At 34.1% G+C, this 21,682-nt stretch overlaps 1 protein-coding gene across 2 annotated transcripts; it reads right to left on the bottom strand.

Annotated features, from left to right (window-relative positions):
• Positions 1-3,579: 3,579 nt before the first annotated feature.
• On the bottom strand, positions 3,580-19,955 carry Prx2 (Peroxiredoxin 2). 2 transcript variants are annotated; one of them, XM_069838354.1, is made up of 4 exons: positions 19,698-19,955; positions 17,544-17,685; positions 11,605-11,975; positions 3,580-4,792 (listed from the first exon to the last, which is right to left on the bottom strand). In XM_069838354.1, the coding sequence occupies exons 2-4, from the start codon at positions 17,675-17,677 to the stop codon at positions 4,707-4,709; spliced, it is 591 nt and encodes a 196-aa protein (XP_069694455.1). In that variant the 5' UTR covers positions 17,678-17,685; positions 19,698-19,955; the 3' UTR covers positions 3,580-4,706. The 2 variants fall into 2 exon arrangements, with proteins under 2 accessions (XP_069694455.1, XP_069694457.1); XM_069838356.1 differs by lacking the exon at positions 19,698-19,955 and adding an exon at positions 19,630-19,648.
• Between the last annotated feature and the right edge of the window lie 1,727 nt (positions 19,956-21,682).

Below are 21,682 nucleotides of genomic sequence, written 5' to 3' on the forward strand. Positions count from 1 at the left end.
AATTTATTCTCTAATAATAACACTGATATGCTGCCTAGCTGTTTTCAGAACTTGAGGTGATACTATTACGAAAATGGATCACGGATACACCACACAGTGCTTAGAAACACAAAGCAACCAAGAATTCTTAAAAAGATAACGTACTTCTGAGTGACATATTTGATTTAGTTTTAAAATGTTTAAAAGTTCTTGTAAAAAAATTATTTAAGTAAAAAAACACCAAGATTTGTGTTTTTATAATAGATTTCCTGAAAATATGTATTTACATAAGTTTTTTGTGAAAATACGTGTTTTTATGTGAAATAACATTCGGGTTTTAAACTTGAAACTTCATGTTCGGAATTTTTAACTTTGTTAATTGTGTTTTATCACACGCAAAAATATTTAATTACATAGGAATCCGCTCCTTAGTTATAACTTAATGTACACACACGAACTTAACGACTTAACTTTTTTAATTGGTTTACTTTACAATCCTTTATCAACTGTGATGGTTATTTGAATGGGTTATTTATGAAAGGGCCTAAGTCTTGAATACTAAATTGTTAGCAATTTAAGAAAAACTACTTACTGACCGAAATTTTTAAATTAAGGCTGAAATAAAAATTGTATCATAAATTCTACTAAGCGTTATAGAGTGTGAAACTTAGTTCTCTTCACATCTAAATCGATGTACCTACACCCAAAGAACAGTATTACATGACAAACTCATTTTCACAAAATTAGCGACTTAGACCCTTTCATAAATAACTCATTCATCTAGTCCAGGGTCTAGCAACTAAAGTTTTCCAGCATCTGCTTTTAATGGGTTGAGGGGAAATCCAGGAAAAACCTCAACCAGGTAACTTGTCCCAACCACGATTTGAACACAGGCCTGCTCAGTTCATGGTCGGACGTGCTAACCATTACTCCACAGCGGTGAACCTGATCTGACTGGAAAGGGATGACGTGAAGCACAAAGAAACATCTCAAGACAACCCTAAATGTATTTTAAATATGAAAAGTAGTGAAAATGATTGCTAAGAACAATTGTTCACCATAACTTAACCCTAGCTTAATCTCCCCCCCCCCCCAAATGTATACCCTAGCCCAGCGATGGGCATTTGAGTGCATTTGCCCTCTGTGCACACGGGGGTATTCCAAGTGCGAGCGCTGTAGTGTGCCAGCAGCTATAACAGATCTTACAGCTTTTAAATGAGTTAAATTTAGGACTTCAGGGAAAAGAAATTCTTAATACACAATTTGCTGATAGAATTGCAGCTTTTAAGGAGAAATTGCTGTTATGGATACGTCAAATGCAAAAGGGCGAAATATATCATTTCTCATTCTTATCTAAGCGCACAGAATTTTGAACAATGAAAATTTCGAAATGTACGCATGTATTTTATCCGGCCTATTAGAGGAATTTACATCAAGGTTCCACGATTTAGATTGCCTGGAAATGGACTAGCGTCTTTTTGCAACATGTTCAGATTCCAACTGATCATTGATAACGTCCCCCCTTCATTATAGTGTGAATTGATTGACCTGCGATGTGGTCGAGAGATGCAAGCAAAATATGATTCAAGGTCAAGTCTTATGCAGTTTTATGACGGATTCCCAAGAGGACAATTTCCCAATCTGCATAAGCTGTGTGAGAAAGTTGTGTTTATTTGGTTCCACTTATAGATGTAAACAGTTATTTTTTATTGCTTACTTACTGGCTTTTAAGGAACCCGGAGGTTCATTGCCGCCCTCACATAAGCCCGCCATTGGTCTCTATCCTGAGCAAGATTAATCCAATCTCTATCATCATATCTCACCTCCCTCAAATCCAATTTAATATTATCTTCCCATCTACGTCTTGGCCTCCCTAAAGGTCTTTTTCCCTCTGGCCTCCCAACTAACACTCTATATGCATTTCTGGATTCGCCCATATGTGCTACATGCCCTGCCCATCTCAAACGTCTGGATTTAATGTGCCTAATTATGTCAGGTGAAGAATACAATGCGTGCAGTTCTGCGTTGTGTAACTTTCTCCATTCTCCTGTAACTTCATCCCTCTTAGTCCCAAATATTTTCCTAAGCACCTTATTCTCAAACACCCTTAACCTATGTTCCTCTCTCAAAGTGAGAGTCCAAGTTTCACAACCATAAAGAACAACCGGTAATATAACTGTTTTATAAATTCTAACTTTCAGATTTTTTGACAGCAGACTGGATGATAAAAGTTCCTCAACCGAATAATAACAGGCATTTCCCATATTTATTGTGTGTTTAATTTCTTCCCCAGTATCATTTATATTTGTTACTGTTGCTCCTAGATATTTGAATTTCCCCACTTCTTCAAAAGATAAATTTCCAATTTTTATATTTCCATTTCGTACAATATTCTCGTCACGAGACATAATCATATACTTTGTCTTTTCGGGATTTCTTGCTTCAAATAAAATTTCCGTGTTTTCCCTAATCGTTTGTGGATTTTCTCCTAACATATTCACGTCATCCGCATAGACAAGCAGCTGATGTAACCCGTTCAATTCCAAACCCTCTCTGTTATCTAGGACTTTCCTAATGGCATACTCTAGAGCAAAGTTAAAAAGTAAAGGAGATAGTGCATCTCCTTGCTTCAGCCCACAGTGAATTGGAAACGCATCTGACAGAAACTGACCTATACGAACTCTGCTGTACATTTCACTGAGACACATTTTAATTAATCGAACTAGTTTCTTGGGAATACCAAATTCCATAAGAATATCATATAAAACTTCTCTCTTAACCGAGTCATATGCCTTTTTGAAATATATGAATAACTGATGCACTGTACCCTTATACTCCCATTTTTTCTCCATTATCTGTCGAATACAAGATATCTGGTCAATAGTTGATCTGTTATGCCTAAAACCACACTGATGATCCCTGATAATTTCATCTACATATGGAGTTAACCTTCTCAAAAGAATATTGGACAAAATTTTGTACGACGTCAACAAAAGTGATATTCCTCGAAAGTTACTACAGTTAGTCTTGTCCCTCCCACCTTAAAGATAGGTACGATTATGGACTCCTTCCATTGATCTGGTACAATTTCCTTTTCCCAAATAGCAAGTACAAGCTTATAAATTTCGTTAGATAATGCGCTTCCACCTCTTGTATTAATTCTGCTAGAATTTGATCGATACCTGGAGATTTATAATTTTTCAGATTTTCTATCGCAATTACGAAAATAAACAAATCTCAAACAAGAAATGATGGGCTTTTAACGGCAGTTCTTCGCATAGCTTGCGCTAATACAGTTTCTCCAAATCTTGAGAAATTGAGTAATATGGATTAATGTGCAACAGACATGTTTTGTTTTGTGTTTAAGGAAGTGTTTCATTACTTTGTGTTCTTATTTAGTTTGGTAGAAAGAATAACATTTTCTTTTGAAACATACAGTACGTACCGCAACTTGAATAAACCGGTTTTCGTGCACTCTAGAAGCACACTTCTCTCCTAGTACACCGTGCAAGCACAAAGTGCATAATTCTGCCCAACCCTGCCCTAGCCTCTTCTTCTAAAAATAAAAAAAGTGAGAGAGAGAAATGACAAGAATTATGATTTTCAATTCAAGCATAGATTTATTTCTACCCAAGAATTGCAACATACATTCAAAACATCTGGAATACATTTTCACATGTGTAACTAACATACAGAGATAAACAAATTTAAATTGTGACAATTTTGCAAATTCGAACAAGATACAATGTAATATAACTGACTTTGAATAAACATTTAAATTGGAATTAATGATGTAATTTAACCCTCCAGTAATCGCGAGGAGCACAATAGTGATCCAGTAATTTATGTTTGATTAGTTACCAGAGATGACAACTGTTAATGTATTTGTATCTGGGTAACTTTCGTTCTTATATTTCCCTATTTTCTCAGTCACTGTAATTGGTAAGTGAAGGGTCCATGGAAAGAACATGCTAAGTTGCTTTCTTACATTTTTCAGACGAGCATTTAACTTAAATACACTAAGACGACATTCATTTGCATATAATTTAAAGTTACAATGTTACAATGCAGACATTTTGCCATTCTGATTTAATAGAAGGATAGTCACTTCATGAGATAGCAGATGGCACAAAAAAAAAAAAAACAAACATAAAAAAGTGACTTAGCATGTCTTTTCTGTGAACCAAGTGTTTTCTTGGCACATAATTAAGTTCTTGGATCACGATTGCGTTCCGCATGAACATTTCTCTAAAATTTATGTTTTTACAGCATTTATTACATGCAATTGGACGAGTAATTAATTTTTGAATATTGAAAAAATGAATGTAATCAGACTTTCCTGCTGTGTAATCATTATTAATTAAATAAAAAAAATAAAATTGCATGTAAAGAAATAACTTAAAATATGGATCACATCACAAATGTGATCCATGCAACCTCTAACATTACATTTGAACACGCGAACACTCGAGGGTTAATTGAACGAATTATTGCAATATATAATATAGATGTGAATAATATTGCCAAAATATTATTGGAGTAAAATATTAATGCACTTTGTGAAATAAACTTCGGAATGAAATATTATGAAAAAACAATTCAGTTTGTAATTAAATCAGTCACCATTAGTGAAAATTGCAAAGAGGTAATGAAACCCAACATTTTAAACGCAAAGTTTAAAGGAACGCGAACTATATTCTCCCACTCAACACTTCCAATAGTAACACTTATTCTATGTGACTGAAGTACTCGAGACTGCCACTAGGATCAGGCTTCATGGTCTTGCTTCCAGGTCGCCAGTTAGCTGGACACACTGCAAGTGGAACAAATTACATTAATTCTCAGTCAGCTACAATACATAAATTTTATGAGGAACATCCAATGGCATTCAAGGATCTACAAATATATGTCTGAATTAAATTGTGAATTTATTGCTGTTTAACGTAAATTTATGACGAGATAAAGAAGGGGTAACATATTTTAACAAAACCCATAACATGTTTAGGGTCTGAGGAGTACACTTAGCGGCAAAAAGAATGGGCCGGCCGACAATTTCGAAGTTCCAGACACACAACATTGCGCATGCTCATCTCGTCAAAGCCGTAATTCACTAGGTAACCATAATTAAACCATTTAAATTTGCTGTATTTTGTTTAAGAGTCTAAAATATGTAATAAAATCGAATGGCGGGTTGATTCTAGATACACCAGGGCCCTTGAAGAGTGAAATAATAATAAAATTGATAAATACAAAATCAACCAGAGCAAATATGAACAGGAAAACCACGTATTATGTTGAACTTATATTAACAGTCACAATAGTGTAAGTCGTTATGGCATAGGTCTATTGAACAAGTTGATAGTAGTAGCTCAAGGTTCGAATCTCGCCCAAGCTTCCTTTTTTTATTACAAATTTGCCATCATGTGTGTCTCGCAAAACTATAATTATGTGGCGATATCTCTTAGAATATGCCCAAACTCTAATAAATAATAAACCTCCCTCTCTCTTTCAAGCAATACTGCTATCTGTTAATACAACGGAAAACAAATATCCAGAAGGAACACTTTTCGTCCAGCAGGATAATCATCCGATACACACCGCCAACCGGATTCAAAGATGGTTTACGAGGAGCCGTGATGTCGACCCAGTCGACTGGCCTCCAAATTCACCTGATATGAATCCGATTCAAAATTTGTGGGCTGCAGTCAAAAGGATACTACGCTCTAATTGGGCAGAACAACCACCCGTTCGGACACCTGAGGAATTGTGGGACAGTTATAGATGCATGGGAGGAGATGGCCAAGAATTTAGACCTATTCCATAATCTTGTGGGCTACATGCTACTCAGAATGAGGGCAGTTGTTGATGCAGGTGGTTTGTGGAAGAGATACTAGTCCCCACCACAGGCCTTGTTTTGTTAATATATTAAAAAATTATTTGTTTTTGTTAATTTAATTATTTGTGTTCGATATGCAGCCGGCTTTTTAGAATGTCAAACAAGTACTTTTGTTTATACAGGCCAGGTCTCGCCTATTAATATCCCACAGGTGATGGACAATAATATTTTTACAAGGCAGGCATAACGAAGTTTGTTAACAAATGCCATTTCACATTTAAACTAATAAATTAAGTAAAAATTAAAATAAAAAATAATTTTATGGTACCGGGAGGCGAACTCACAACCTCTGGTACGGGTGTTAGACTTCTTACCACTGGGCCACACACTGCTTGTAAGGTTTACTACATTATAGACGGACGACTTTCAATGAAGAGACACCACAGCAATGCCTTGCACTGGGTTACGTTTACACGAGTGAACCGCGCGATAGAACTTAGCATTTCTATTTATCAAGAGTCTGCCCATTCTTTTTGCCACTAAGTGTACATACAGTCTGACACATCTAGGTTACACTATCAGCCATTAAAATATTTAGGACAGGTGTAGAGCTTATGTTCTTCACTACACCAATTTATCATCTGTAGGTCAGTGACTAACATCACAGAATAATATGCAGGAGTTCCTAGGATATTTTTATTCTTTCATTGAAGCACATACATTAAAATACATATTTTTTGGTACATATAAGAGAAAACAGGTTTTAATTTTCTATCCTTAGAAATAAAATTATTAGTAGACCATGGTAAAATATTCAAATCTGTTTTCAAAAATTATCTGTTCACATGTCTTTACTATATGTAAGAGAATTTGTTATTTAGGCAATAGAGTAGAATCTGGGTTATATGCAACCTACTTACACATAATTCTGGTTTGTACGTAATTATACAGAGGTCTTAGCAAAACTATAATTTAATTTAATTAAATCTGAATTGTACATAACTGATTTGTACGTAATTCGCTTTTGTAAGTAGTACAGACGTGGACAAATTATTAGCAAAATTGAAGATTTTTATTACATATTTTTACAAAATATGGTTCTTCAATTTAGACTACAGTTCACATTTTTGTGTATTTCCAAATTATTAGCAAAATTGATAATTTGTATTCTATACTTTTCAAAATGTAACTCCTCAATTTGGACATTTGATATTTTTGCATATTTACAAATTATTGCATAACTGAAGGTTTTTATTGTATATTTTTACAAAATTCGATTCTTCAATTTGGACTACAGTTGACATTTTGGATATTTCCAAATTATTAGCAAAACTGAAGATTTTTGTTTTATATTTTTACAAAATTTGACTCTTCAATGCAGTTGACATGTTTGCTAATTTACAAATTATTAGCAAAATTGAAGATTTTTATTATATATTTGTACAAAACTTGACTCTTCAATTTAAACTACAGATGACAATTTTGCATATTTCTGTCTACTGTAATGATGGAAATATCCAAAATTGTCAACTGTAGTCTAAATTGAAAAGTCAAATTTTGTAAACAGAATTATCATAAAAATCGTGAATTTTGTTAATAATTTGTCCACGTCTGTATTTTTTTTAATCGAGTTTGAATTGTACATATTTTGCTCGCTTTGATGTGAACCTCACACCATCTGTCTTATGACTATGAATAAATTTTAATAATTTCCTAAATATTCTCAAGATCAGCTGCAGGATACGGGGACCATATTGATGGCTTAGAGGACAGATAGTGTCCATTTCTGGTCAAAATTGAGAAACGACGATATACTAATGGTGTGAGGCTAAATCTTCATTCTGCACAAGTTTTGTATTGTATTGTACGGGGCATTATTAATACCGGTATAAAAATTATATTTTGCTGCAGCATTTCTATGAGATGTGTGCAACATGTACTCTAATTCAATCGGGTAAATGTTTTGTGTATGCAAGTGAATAAAAGAATTATTGTTGAGACAAAAAGTACAATAACTGAATTATCAACAGTAATCTCACTAGAAGTTTTGATTTATCTAAAGAAAATCAAAACTCGAGTGGGATTTAATTGACTATTACACGATTAGAAGAAAGTCTATAAAGATTAAAAGTAACAAAGTACTCCAATACAATAAAATATTAATTGGCTTACGAAAATACAACTGTCTTCAAATGTATTATTGTACCATCTCAACATTACGCTAGATGGCAGTAGTGTTTTATGATTGTTATCAGTTGTGCCAACTATGGAATCTTAATTGAACTCTGTGGATGGTTACTAGTCAAGAATGCTTTGTTGATTCAGTTTCATTTTTATTAAAATATTTGCATTCGACTTCAATCATCCGGATCCCAGTAATCAACGTCATTTGACAGATATTTTCAATAAATCTTAGTATTAAACAATCTCTGATACGTGACTACCCATAATATCATATAGCAGAAACTATAACAAACATAACCTAAATAATATAAACAAGTGTTAGAAAAGTTTTAATTAGGGATGATGAAATAAACGTTTTAATCAACGATGATGAAATAAAAACTAAACATGAATAATTTTAGAAGAAACAATTATTGAAAGTACAATTTTCAAATTTGAATGTTTTAGTGGTTAGTGGTTCAGTTGATGTTATATTGGACATGTGCGTAAAAGAAGTGAACTCGATGTACATGGTGTATCCCTCAACTCATTCAGGATTTCCGAATGGTGCTCTTCATATATGACCAGTGATCTTTATTAATTCTTGTTCTTGAATGCCAATGCGAGCCATATTTGAAAGTGCTGTGCATTGACTGGAGTGGTTTGTAATTTTCTGTTTTTTGACATCCAGACCAGTGTAATTTTAAATGTTGCCAAACAAAGAAACAAATGCTAGGGTAGTGATAAAAATAAACAAATGCTAGGGACGCGATAAAATTAAACAAATGCTAAGGACTTGATAAAATTGTGCGATAAGCAGCCATGATTGGTTGAAAGACGTCCTTTCGTACCGTTTTATTGGTCAAAAGTAGTGTGACGTAGTAAAAGTGTAATAGTCAAAGTAAAACAAAAGATATGAAAATAAAGAGAATACCAAACAACCCAACCATATTGGTCTGTGATGTTAACCATTTGGCTCACAATGATGGAGTATAAACTAAAGTGATAAATATTTATTCAAGAAATCACACCAAGGCATTCATTTAAAAGTCATTGTGTTGGAAAGAATATGGATGGTTTTATACGCCTAAAGCCTGTGTAAGTTGGAATTTAAATTTGAAATCCTAAAATGTAAGAGTTTCATTGTAATTTCATATTTTCCTTTTGCGATATTTTCCCCTTAAACGTTGCGAACATCTTGCCCCACCATTTCCTCCGTTTCCTTCATTAAATGTCAGGAGGACTCCAGTCTTACAGAATGATATCCTGTAGAAAAATGGGCCTGCAATGCTATGGAAATTTTAAGGGTGAAAAACAAATGGTCAGAACCATAGGACTAATTTTGCTTTTCTCAAGAGATAACCATGTTAAGAATGTTATTGCCCCTTAAAAATCCACTGCCCTATGCTGAGTTTGAGATCTTGGTATTCAACATCTAGACAACCAATAGATCAAGAACTGAATTTAAACAAAAACTGGTAAAGAATCTTTAAAGTAAAAAATCCTTTGTATTTCTTTTTGAAGGAAAGGAGTACTGGAAGATCATAAATTAAAAGCTAATCAAATGAACAAAATGCCTACAATATTTGCTTCCGATGCTGAAGCCACGTTCAAATCTTGAAGAATCCAAGAAAAATTGTTTATACACTAGAATTGTTGGTTTCCTTAGAACAGTCCAACTTCCAATGCTATCATTATAGCTCTCAATCACCATGTCATGTAACAAGGAAGTGCTCATACTTGATGGATAGCAGTTAAACACCTCTCAGTACATTATGGGTTTCGTATCTGACCACTGAACTATTCACTGGTCTTGCAATCTCATTAACCTCCAAATGGAGTCATAAGGGGCACAATTAATATTTCAGGAGAGTAATTTTATAAAATAATATACCTTGGTTTTCCTAGTTCTCCGAGAAAATTACGATATTTCAAAGCTTACTCAACAAGTAATAGGCTATAATCCAATTGAGGACCGTTTTTGCAAAACTTGCTAACTGAAAAAACTAAATTTTACAGGAGAAACAAAACACTATAGTAAGCAAGTTTTGCTGTATGTCTCACTTATAGCAGAAAGCAAGTTTTGAAAAAACAATCACACTTTGACACACTACAATGAACAGAAATAACCGAATTTTACTAAGAAGCTTTGAACATCATGTAGATGCCTGCCTTATGTAAATGAATCCATCAAAATCTCAATTTTGCAAATTTTGCAAAAACCGTCCTCAATTGTGACGAGCTTTCTTTCACCTATCTTAACTATACAGACCTAGAAAGAAAATTCAGGTGACCCAAATTTTGTTTCGGGGTCTACAATGGCAGAGAATATTATATAACGAAGAGAAATAAAAAAAGGAAAAATAGGCAGGAAAAGAAAAGGACACTCATAGCAAAAAGGAAATAAATCAAAGGACATAGTTGAAAAAAAAAAAAAAAAAAAAAAAAAAAAAAAAAAAAAAAAGGAAACCAAAAGGAGTCAAAGGAGATAAAATTTCCAAAGAAGCTATGGAAAAAGATCGAAATTATTGAAGAGGAAAAACAAAGAAAGAGGAAAAGGATACTTACTTACTGGCTTTTAAGGAACCCGGAGGTTCATTGCCGCCCTCACACAAGCCCGCCATTGGTCCCTATCCTCAGCAAGATTAATCCAGTCTCTATCACCATATCTCACCTCCCTCAAATCCATTTTAATATTATCTTCCCATCTACGTCTCGGCCTCCCTAAAGGTCTTTTTCCCTCCGGCCTCCCAGCTAACACTCTATATACATTTCTGGATTTGCCCATACATGCTACATGCCCTGCCCATCTCAAACATCTCGATTTAATGTTCCTAATTATGTCAGGTGAAGAATACAATGCGTGCAGTTCTGTGTTGTGTAACTTTCTCCATTCTCCTGTAACTTCATCCCTCTTAGCCCCAAATATTTTCCTAAGCACCTTATTCTCAAACACCCTTAACCTATGTTCCTCTCTCAAAGTGAGAGTCCAAGTTTCACAACCATATAAAACAACCAGTAATATAACTGTTTTATAAATTCTAACTTTCAGATTTTTTGACAGCAGACTGGATGATAAAAGTTTCTCAACCAAATAATAACAGGCATTTCCCATATTTATTCTGTGTTGGAAAAGGATAAAAGAGAAAAAGTTGGAAATAACGAGAAATTACAAATACAGAAAGAGAAGAAATTCTAAATAAAAGAAGAGAAAATATTCAAAGCAAAGACAAAAAAATCGAAATAAGGATTTCAAGAATCGAAATAAGAGGAAAATCAAAATAAAAAGGGAAAGACTGGAAACAGAGAAATGATGAAATAAATGGAGGAAGACAAAATCGAAATAAAGGGGAGAGAAAATCAAAGTAAAATTGGGAAAACGAAATGAAGAATGAGGGGAGGGGAAGAATTGAAAAAAAAAAAAAGACTGAAGAAGGTAAAAGCCATATAGAATGATAACTGAAGAAGTGAATTTAAATTTGGAAAGGAATCTAAAAGCAGAAAATTTGGTGAAAGAAGGGGCAAGTGAAGAAAGAGAAAAAAATAAATATGGAAAGGAAAGGAGACACTGAAAGAATGGGAGAGAAAATAAATACTGATAATTATGAAGTATGAAACTTTCGTACCTTCACCATTCACATCAGTGAACTGGAATGCCTGAACAAGACGTAATGTCTCGTCCACAGAGCGTCCAACTGGAAGATCATTAACTGTAACCTGTCTCAGATTCTGTTTCCCATCAATAATAAAGAGGCCACGGAAAGGAACGCCAGTTTCCTCATTGTACACTCCATATTGCGTAGCCAATTTTCCAGCCTTGTCTGCAATGAGGGGAATGTTCATCTCTCCAAGCCCGCCCTTCTTGCGTGGAGTATTGATCCAGGCAAGGTGTGAGAAGTGACTGTCACATGACGCAGCAAGAACTTCACACCCAATTTTTTTAAATTCAGCTGCACGGTCAGAAAATGCAATTATTTCAGTTGGGCAGACAAAGGTGCTGAAAAGAAAACCCATCAATTATTTCTCCACTGGGAACACCATAAACATAATATAATGCACATTTTCTTTTCAAAGTCCTAATATGTTCCTCATGTACACATACACCTATTTAATTATTAATATAGGTGTTCCCCAAGGCACAGTTCTAGGCCCTATTCTATTTTTAATATATATTAATGACTTATTAAAAATTGACTTACAACAATACAATGGTGTTCACTATTTTTATGCAGATGACACAGTTTTACTTTTTGGAGGAAAAACCTGATATGATGCATATAATAATTCAAATAATGGACTTAAATCAATAAAAAAATGGTTTGACATAAATTATCTTTCTATCAACGAAAATAAAACCATAATTATTCCATTATCATTGTCTGAAAAATGTAACAAACCTCCTACATCTATATTAAGTATTAAATTACATAATTCTGATTGTTGTCTTATACAGTGTAAATGACCGATTATTAAAGAGTCCTCTTAAGTTAAGTATTTAGGCATAATTTTCGATAATCATTTAAAATGGAACCAACACATTAATTACCTTTGTAATAAATTACGTAAAATAGTATATTATTTTGTTTTATTGAGGAATTACTTGTCAATAAGTTTAGTACGTACAATATATTTAACTTTATTTCAATCGGTAATTATGTATGGAATTATATGATGGGGTAGCTCATTTAAATCCAATTTTAATTCACTTTATTTATTACAGAAGAAAATAATTAAAATATGTCTTCATAAACCTATTGATTTTCCATCTCAAAATTTGTTTCTAGACTTTAATGTACTTAACGTAAGACAAATTTATTATATTGTATTAATAAAATTCATACATAAAAATCGAAATAATTTTGAATTGTATTCTCATAGTTATGAAACAAAAGGTATGAATTCTTTAAGATTGTTTGAACCAAAATGCAACACTGTTACAATATTTAATCATAGCAGTAATTTAGGCCCAAGAATATATAACAAATTTATATTTAAATATCCTAATCTTGTCAATTCTAATAGTTCTAGTATTAAATTTAAAAAGTTAGCCTATGTATGGATTTTATAAAAATTGAAAAATTGTAAATTTAAATTTATATACTATAATTGCACAGTAGACATAAGAAAAATTGTATTGTATAATTATTAATTTCAATTCAGGAATCTGCCCCTGAGCACGAGTTCTACTCTTTCAGGGGCGAGCTAAAGTTTTTCTGTATATATATTATATTTTATGTTACGATTATTAGCAAAATAATAAATAAATAAATAAATAAATAAATAAATAAATGTCGAAAGTCCTTATATAACTGTGCAAGTCTCCACATTCACTGTAAACAAAGGCCAGTAAAGTTGTCACAATTAAATGTTTACTTAAGATGAAATATTGCCAAATCACACATCATAATATTTATGAAACTGAAAGTCACGGATTCGATTACGTTATATTATACAGGAGGTCAGAGGAAAGTGGGGTCAATAGCAAACTCTAGCATCAGAACTTTTTAACTACCGTGGAACCGTCTAGAGTCGACATGGGGGGGTCTAGATTCGAACACTGTGTACACTTTCTAATTTCACATGTTTATTCCAATAGAATTTCCTACTAGCCACCACTGCTTGCTTCCAGCTGACTTATAACACTTCCCCTTTCAATCTTGCAAGGTAGTGTCAAATGTATTGTGCGTCCTTGATTATGTAAAATTCATTGTTGCCAATAGCAAAAATATTAGGTTCGTTCCAACAAGCGGTTCATGGATCAGTTCATGTACGGTTCCTGTGCCATCTTATGCGCATGCGCTAGTTGATCATCTGCTATGGGATTGAAAGTGGACTGGACGCTGTTGGAACGCTTTTGCGGATCGTTATGTACTAAATCCAGAGACGCTGTAACTGTGATCATCTTTGCTAAGAACGTGATGCTTATTATTATCGTTTTGCAGCTAATTCTAATTGCAGAAAATAGAATTTCGATCATTTTCTATAAAAAGATGACAAAAAATATGGAAGGCAAGAATTCCGCTAATTCAATGTTGTGTACTGGGGGACTCTCATCTAAAAAATAGTTCTTTGTTTTTAATTATTAATGTATGTACGTTATTTATTATACTTTTAATCAAACCTGCATGTTGAAATTGTAATTAACTATTTCAATACCGAAATAATTTCCATTCCCTTTCTTTTTGGCGAAAATTTAAATTAAATCTATAGTTTTATTATTCGTCTGTACTGTCACTTTTCATCTTTAACCTCATTGACGTGAACAGTCTATCATGTCTTTCTTCAGTATCCAGGAGACGTTTGTGAGCTTATGTGCATGCGGGTCTCTCGTACTCTTCCGTACATGCCTCAATCCGCGGACTATTTCTGACCATTCCGAACCCGTGTCAAAAGCTTGTTGGAACGCCTGACTGCAGTACATGTTTCCGGTTCAGAACTGGTTCGGATTGTGTTGGAACGCTTTTTCTGTACTGCACATGCTCATGATGGTTACGGCCGGTTCCTGACTTGTTGGAACGAACCTATTAACAAAAAAGTACTCTGTCTAACTTTTAACAATTTAGCCTTGTTTAACTGAAATGCAATACAAAATAACTGTATTTCTGTAATCAGTATTTTAAGCTTAACAACAAAAAATATTTTTCCATATTATTGAGAGATGTCAGAAGTTGAAGTTGTATTCCAGGACAGAGTCGACCATGCAGGCCTGTGGAATTTACCCATTCGAGTCACGAAGAGTCCTTAATAAACTACCACAATCTGGTATGACAGAGTCTCCAGAATCTCAGTCCACACAGGCACTGGTGGGAGAAGCGGTCATCAGAGTGCTCCAGGGCATGAGATATGAAACAATTAGCTGCCAAGAAAAGGAAAAGTAAAATTGAAATTGAACCAGGAAAAAGTATTGCGAGTATCAGTAGGCCTACTGAAGGTGGAACATCTGAATCAAATGAAATCTCTCATCCTGTCTCAACTGAGGAGACCAGAAAAAGAGAAGCCAAGAAAACCACCAAGAAAAGAAAACAGAGAGGATACCAGGAGTCCAGTGACGAAAACGGACAATATTCCACTACAGATTCATCAGATGAGCGGGTTGAAGAGGAAGATAACAATGATGATGACAATTTCGATGACCCTAAATCAGGGGATCAGCTTTTAGTGAAGTTCCCAACTAAAAAGACAATTAAATTTCATGTCGGTTGCACTGAGGAACTGGTTCCAGGAGAAGGACTTTAATTTCGTTTTGTTAGAAATTGTAATGGATTCCAGTTCAAATATCCTGAGGTGGAGGATGTGAGTCTTATTGACCATGTTCAGGTAGAAAGAAAACTAAGTGCTCCTGTTCCTATGGAGAAAAAGGAATTCTTAAAATTTGGTGTTGATTTTCAGGGTTATGATATTAATTAGGAGATGGAAACTGTATTTTCTGTATTTTTCAGGGCTATTTTATTAATTAGTACATTAATAATGTGATAATGTTGAGTGTAGTTTGACGTAATTTTATGTCTGCTAATTAATTAAATATTTTCTATTAAATTTAAGAGCATTAACCTAATTAATGTATGCACATTAAAATAACTATATTAAAGTTCGCATTTTCCTATCCCAAATAACTTAAAAATAAAAAATAATAAAGTAAATAACTATAAAAGCATCCAAAAGAAGGTCGGTATTGACTGGAATGACAGCACACGTTCATTTACATGTATTTTTTAATATGGTGGTCGACTTAACACCATGTACAGGGTTGAGTCGACCGGTGTTTAAAATTTGTTTTCTTCAGTGACTGTTGAAGTTCATATAATGAAAATAATAGAAAACAATCTCTGAGTTGTACGTTATAACATACCATTTTCAGTGAAACAATAGATCGCTTTGTCTGTGAAGTAGCGGTGAAAGTACGAAAAAAAGCTGTCGACTCTAGACGGTACTGTACTTTTCAAACTTTAGGAACAAGTTTATTTTCTATTGGCTGCCTGGAGTAACAAAGTGGGGAAGAAAACCACTATTACAAATAATTCCATTCCATGTCAGTATTAATTAACACTTTTCACTGACTTTCATTCATTTCAAAGGTGGAAGTAGCAATAAGGGCAAGTGAATAACTGAACTAAGCACATTGAATAATTTTTAAGTAAGCCTCATTAACAAAGAGCCTAATGCCTTGTCTATTTGCTGAAGGTCAATGTAGAGTATCCACCGCCCACTGGACAAATATTGGTTAAACGAGCGTTGAGCGACTTCCGCCAATTTTGGAATAGACACCGACGCACTTAGGTTAGGTTAGGTTAATTTAGGCTTTTATTATCCCGTCAAGATGAAGGTGAAAGCGATTGAGTGTGATTTTTTGTTTTTTATGTTGGCAGTTCAAGTGTGTCGGTGTCTATTCCAAAATCGGCGGAAGACGCTCAACGCTCGTTTCACCCGAATATTTCACACTTTTATCACTGCCAATGTTGCGCTATAAACCAATTTTCGCAAATCTAACGTAAAAGACTGCCTGCACAAGCAACAAGTTATATTAAATGTTTAGGATTAGTGTAAAACTGGCCTATGTCTCCTATAGTGGGCGGGCCAATAAGTAACATTCACCAAAAAGGGTATAAAAAATCAAAACAAGAAATGGTAAACGAGTTTCCAGATTCTTCTTAATCATAAAGAAACCTGTTTAATGTCTGGTAATCTCGTTTCTATAAATGTTTAGTATATTGTTACGTGCTTTTTGAATCACCAATTCCGATTATATGTTTTGGTTGAGAGTTTTTTATTAAACTATTATAGCAATACAGAAATATTTAATCCTCCAAAGGTTGCTAAATTATTGGCAGCAAATGTCCATATCACTCTGTCACATCCTCATAATCTTGGTTCTCCTGTCAGTGTTAGTCCAGTCTAATAGACTTGAATAACAGAAGACAGCATAGAAATCAAAGACTTCTGATTAACATACCTACCTACAAATGGCTTTTAAGGAACCCGAAAGTTCATTGCCACACTCACATAAGCCTGCCATCGGTCCCTATCCTGTGCAAGATTAATCCAGTCTCTCATCATAATCCACCTCCCTCAAATCTGTTTTAATATTATCCTCCCATCTACGTCTCGGCCTCCCCAAAGGTCTATTTCCCTCCGGTCTCCCAACTAACACTCTATATGCATTTCTGGATTCGCCCATACGTGCTACAGGCCCTGCCCATCTCAAACATCTGGATTTAATGTTCCTAATTATGTCACGTGAAGAATACAATGCATGCAGTTCGGCGTTGTGTAACTTTCTCCATTTTCCTGCAACTTCATCCCCCTTAGCCCTAAATATTTTACTAAGAACCTTATTCTCAAACACCCTTAATCTCTGTTCCTCTCTCAAAGTGAGAGTCCAAGTTTCATTACCATACAGATCCGGTAATGTAACGGTTTTATAAATTCTAACTTTCAGATTTTTTGACAGCAGACTAGATGACAAAAGCTTCTTCTAAGCTGCAGGTTATGTTTGTCTAACAAAAATTATTTCTTACAAATTATCTAAATATTGGCTATATATTTCATTACTATAACTTTAACTTACAAATCAAGTGGGTAGAAGAATAGGACAACATATTTCCCCTTGTAGTCAGAAAGAGAAATATCCTTAAATTGCCCATTGACAACGGCAGTGCTGGTGAATTGAGGGGCAGGCTTCTGAAGTTCTGGCACAGGCATCCTGAGATCTGAAATATCACAGAGAAATTTGAAATACAGTATCAGCGAAGACAATTCCTTTGTTGGTATTTCTTCAAAATTGCATTATCAGGTTAAGGTACAAATATATTCACGTATTTTGCTTCTAACAGAGTCATAATTATGTACTACTGTAGACAAAAGATAAATTGAGTGCCGACACCAATTTCGCACAGATATGAGGGTGAAATTTGCTATGAAAGTGGAGGCTGGTATAGAGGTGTGGGACGGCAGAATCGCTCTATCGGGATGGAAGGACTAGGCAGCAGGGAGGGATAGCACATCTCATTTCCATATTGATCACAGAGAAAGAGAGAGTTTTAGTAAGATCAAATCAGTTACAGGTTGGGTTACTTTAGTTCAGGCTTTTTGATATGTCTTGCGTATACTCACAATCGCCTAAGAATGTGCTTTCCTTCCAAGGCATACAAAAAACCTAACATGTCACCGATTCGACCTTACGAAAAGTCGCTTTTTCACTCATCAATAAGGAAATGCACGGATATGAGATTATGTGCTGCCATTCCCCGTCACCTACCCTTTCACATCGCTCGAGCGATTCTGCCTGCCTTCACCTCTCTGCCGGCCACCACTTGCACAGCAACATTCGACTCCTACTTTCGGTGTGAAATTGGCCTACTTTTTTTTTTTTTCTTTTTGTACCCATATACGATACGTACGACTCTACGAAAACCCAAGGATGTAAATACATTTAACGTGGTAATATAATAGTACAGAAAAACCCTTTCGTTTCATAATTAAAAATATGGATTCCTTAATTTAAGATGAACAAATTCAAATTGGTTGCCATTTTAATTTTTTTTTTTCTTTCATCACCAAATGACAGCATTATACAAACACAAGTTTGTTAAAAGAACTTTGTACATATTTTAAGACTTCAAGGCAATTTGATCCTTTGCATAAATTTTCATTCCTTGAACTTCGTTTCCAAAGGACGAAGGTCAATGCAATCTTGAAGTACCGGTAACTCTTCAATTGATCCATACCGATACTGTAGTCTGTTCACACGTTTGTATGCTGTCTTCAGACAGATCGTTAATTGATCAAAATACACTGATTCTATGTACAACGCGCAATTACGTTACGAATTTTATGCATAATAGGCCTATTCCCTCTGAAAAACACATTTCCAATACAAATTTTCGAATAAAATAAATCAATAAAAATGTTCTTAGAAAAGGGCATTTAAAAATTATGAACGTTAAATACGTGCAAACTATGTTTTTATGATATGGAACAGCAGTACTTTTTTTTCTTCGATAAATGCAGATTGGAGTACCATACATTTCTAGAATAATGAACGTAAAGGAATTAAAAGAAAAAAATTAAAATTGTTTGTCATCCGACATTCGAGAAACAGAATGCAATTTTAAATATTACATTGATTAAAAAAAAAAAAGGATAGCTTTCGTTCTCAACATCAAATAACAGAAAAAAAAAAGGCCGATACATTCGAATTTCGTTTTCAAATTATGAAACTAGAATTTTGCACATTTTGCATTCACTACACCTGAATGTGAATCATGTGGATTCAATTTTGGTTTCAGGGTATTACAAACAAATCGAAATTCATTATCACAAAACAAACTTCTATTATTCAAACATATTTAAGTTTGGGATCCCTAAGTTTATTTGGAAGTTACGTAACGGTCTTGGTTAATGCACAAAATGGTGAAGCAACCCGAGGCATAAAAAAGTTTCATCATTCCCCCTGAGGATATATTATGAGCCTATGCACATGTAATAAGTTCAACTGTTAAGCTATTTTCCATTTTAACAGGTAGTGAAGCAGTTATATATAATTTTGTTTGCAACTTCATAAATACAGTACAATAAATCTAATACTAATTCTTCCAGATGAAGCGTTTACAATAGATTAGTACTTCAAGTAATATACTAAAAGTGCAAGTTACCTGTTGATTAATTTTGCTTATTAATACTACAGGCACAAACAAGAAATGAAATTTGAGAGCTGTTATACCTTACTAATCACGTGCCGATCGAAAAGCCGGTCTGCAACTTAACCTTCTCGCACCTGCCTTCAACGCCACAATGACGTCCTACTCTTAGTAAGAAATACGTAAACCACGTCGTCTACTAAGCCGATGAAAGTGACCAATCACAATAAATATTTACATAATTTGCATTCTTCCATTAATTGCATTACTTAATTTTAAAAAGAAAGAATTATATTTCTGCCTTACTAATTTAAATTAGAAAATAATTTTCCAGAATAAAAGTGAAAATCCCCTAAATTTAGCGGGAAAGAATATTGACAACACTGCAATTTCGTTGAATCCCGAATGATTGCATAATATAAGAACAGCAACATGAGCATCACTGTTGGCGCGTAATTGCATTGCAAAATACGTACGCACAAGAGTATTTCACAATGGAAAAATCAATAATGTTTATAAACCGGGCAGCAACTGAGTAAAGAATAACTTGCATTAAGAGAGACTAAAACCAATGCTTCTCAGGGAATTTCTTCCTGATTCTCTAAAATATAAGCAGAATTATTATATTTTATATATATATATAGGGTGGGTGTGTATTTCATACAGGTCACGACATACATTTCTACATAGGTACATTCCATATTATCGCATCATCACGTTTCCTTTTATTACTCATAATAAATCATGACTTTTCCTTATGGGTAGTACAACTTTGTCTTCATGTCTCTTAACTTTTATCCGGATGACACGTAATATGGACTCCATTGGGGTGTGTCCAATGTAACGCATAAAAACATCGCGTCATACGACAATTGAACAAACATAATTGTACTTATCCAATGCAAAATAACGAACTCAAGGGCTATGCCTGCCATGCATGAATTCATACAGAAATTTCCTGTTTTGTAACTTTGCTGTTACTAAACATTCTAAACGACGTACATACATAGTCTCCTTCTAATTGAATACAATAACTTCAACCCTTTATCTTTACTTAAAAGCTCGCCCCGTTATTTAAAGCATGTGAATCTGTATGCTCCCACATAATTTTGGCCTCTCCACACATAACAAATATTTTACCACGTGTTTATTAAATAGCAGTTTAGTGTATATTGACTACACTTTGGTGTAACATTCTCAACCTCTATGACTCTGGCAAAACAACATTTTGCTATTTTGTCTAACAAATGTAACAATGACAATCATTTTGTGTCAAGTTGTCATAAATAACAAATTGTGAGGCAATTATTTCAATCTACATTTTCTCGTTAGTTCGGGTTTGACCAACCGAAATGTCTCATTTAATTTCTCATTCCAAAAACTTAATTCCTTAAAAAATAATTGCAGTTTTTAAAAATTGATATCTGTAATAGGAAGTTATTTTTCACTATGGGCTAGGAGGAAACGCATTCACAGATACCATTGTAGCTACCTAAAAAAAAAAAAAAATACGGTGTATTTCCAGTCAACTAATTGCTACACTAGCCTCTAATACATCATGTCCATCTAGCCCATCTTCCCACTGCACCTTGTACAGATACGGAAATAAAATTTGGAGCTCCCTTATTGTGCAAGCTTCTCTTACAGCACACTGAGCATGTGCAGTAAACAAGAGCCCCTATATATCTGCTACTTGTGGACAGTAGTGTTGCCTACATACAGGTGGACTCCCATCAAGACTCACTCCAAATTTTAATTCCGCATCTGTACAATAACTGAATAGCTTTAAGGGCAAGGAATCAACAGGCAACAAAATGGCGAATAATAGGGATACTATTTAATAATACTTTTCTTAGTATCACACACTGTTACCATACCAGATACCAACAATTTTAATGCCGTGATTATAGCTGCTGAATGAACATTGGGAAATACACTATTTGTACGAAAATCAATAAAAAAGATATTAGTTATAATAATAATAATAAAAGTCACAAAATCCACAATCTTGACTTAGATTAAAATGCATAGTGTTACAATGGATTCCAGTTCTTGTAGCATTATCAGA

This window comes from Periplaneta americana, chromosome 10, assembly GCF_040183065.1.
Source record: "Periplaneta americana isolate PAMFEO1 chromosome 10, P.americana_PAMFEO1_priV1, whole genome shotgun sequence".
Lineage (NCBI taxonomy): Eukaryota > Metazoa > Arthropoda > Insecta > Blattodea > Blattidae > Periplaneta > Periplaneta americana.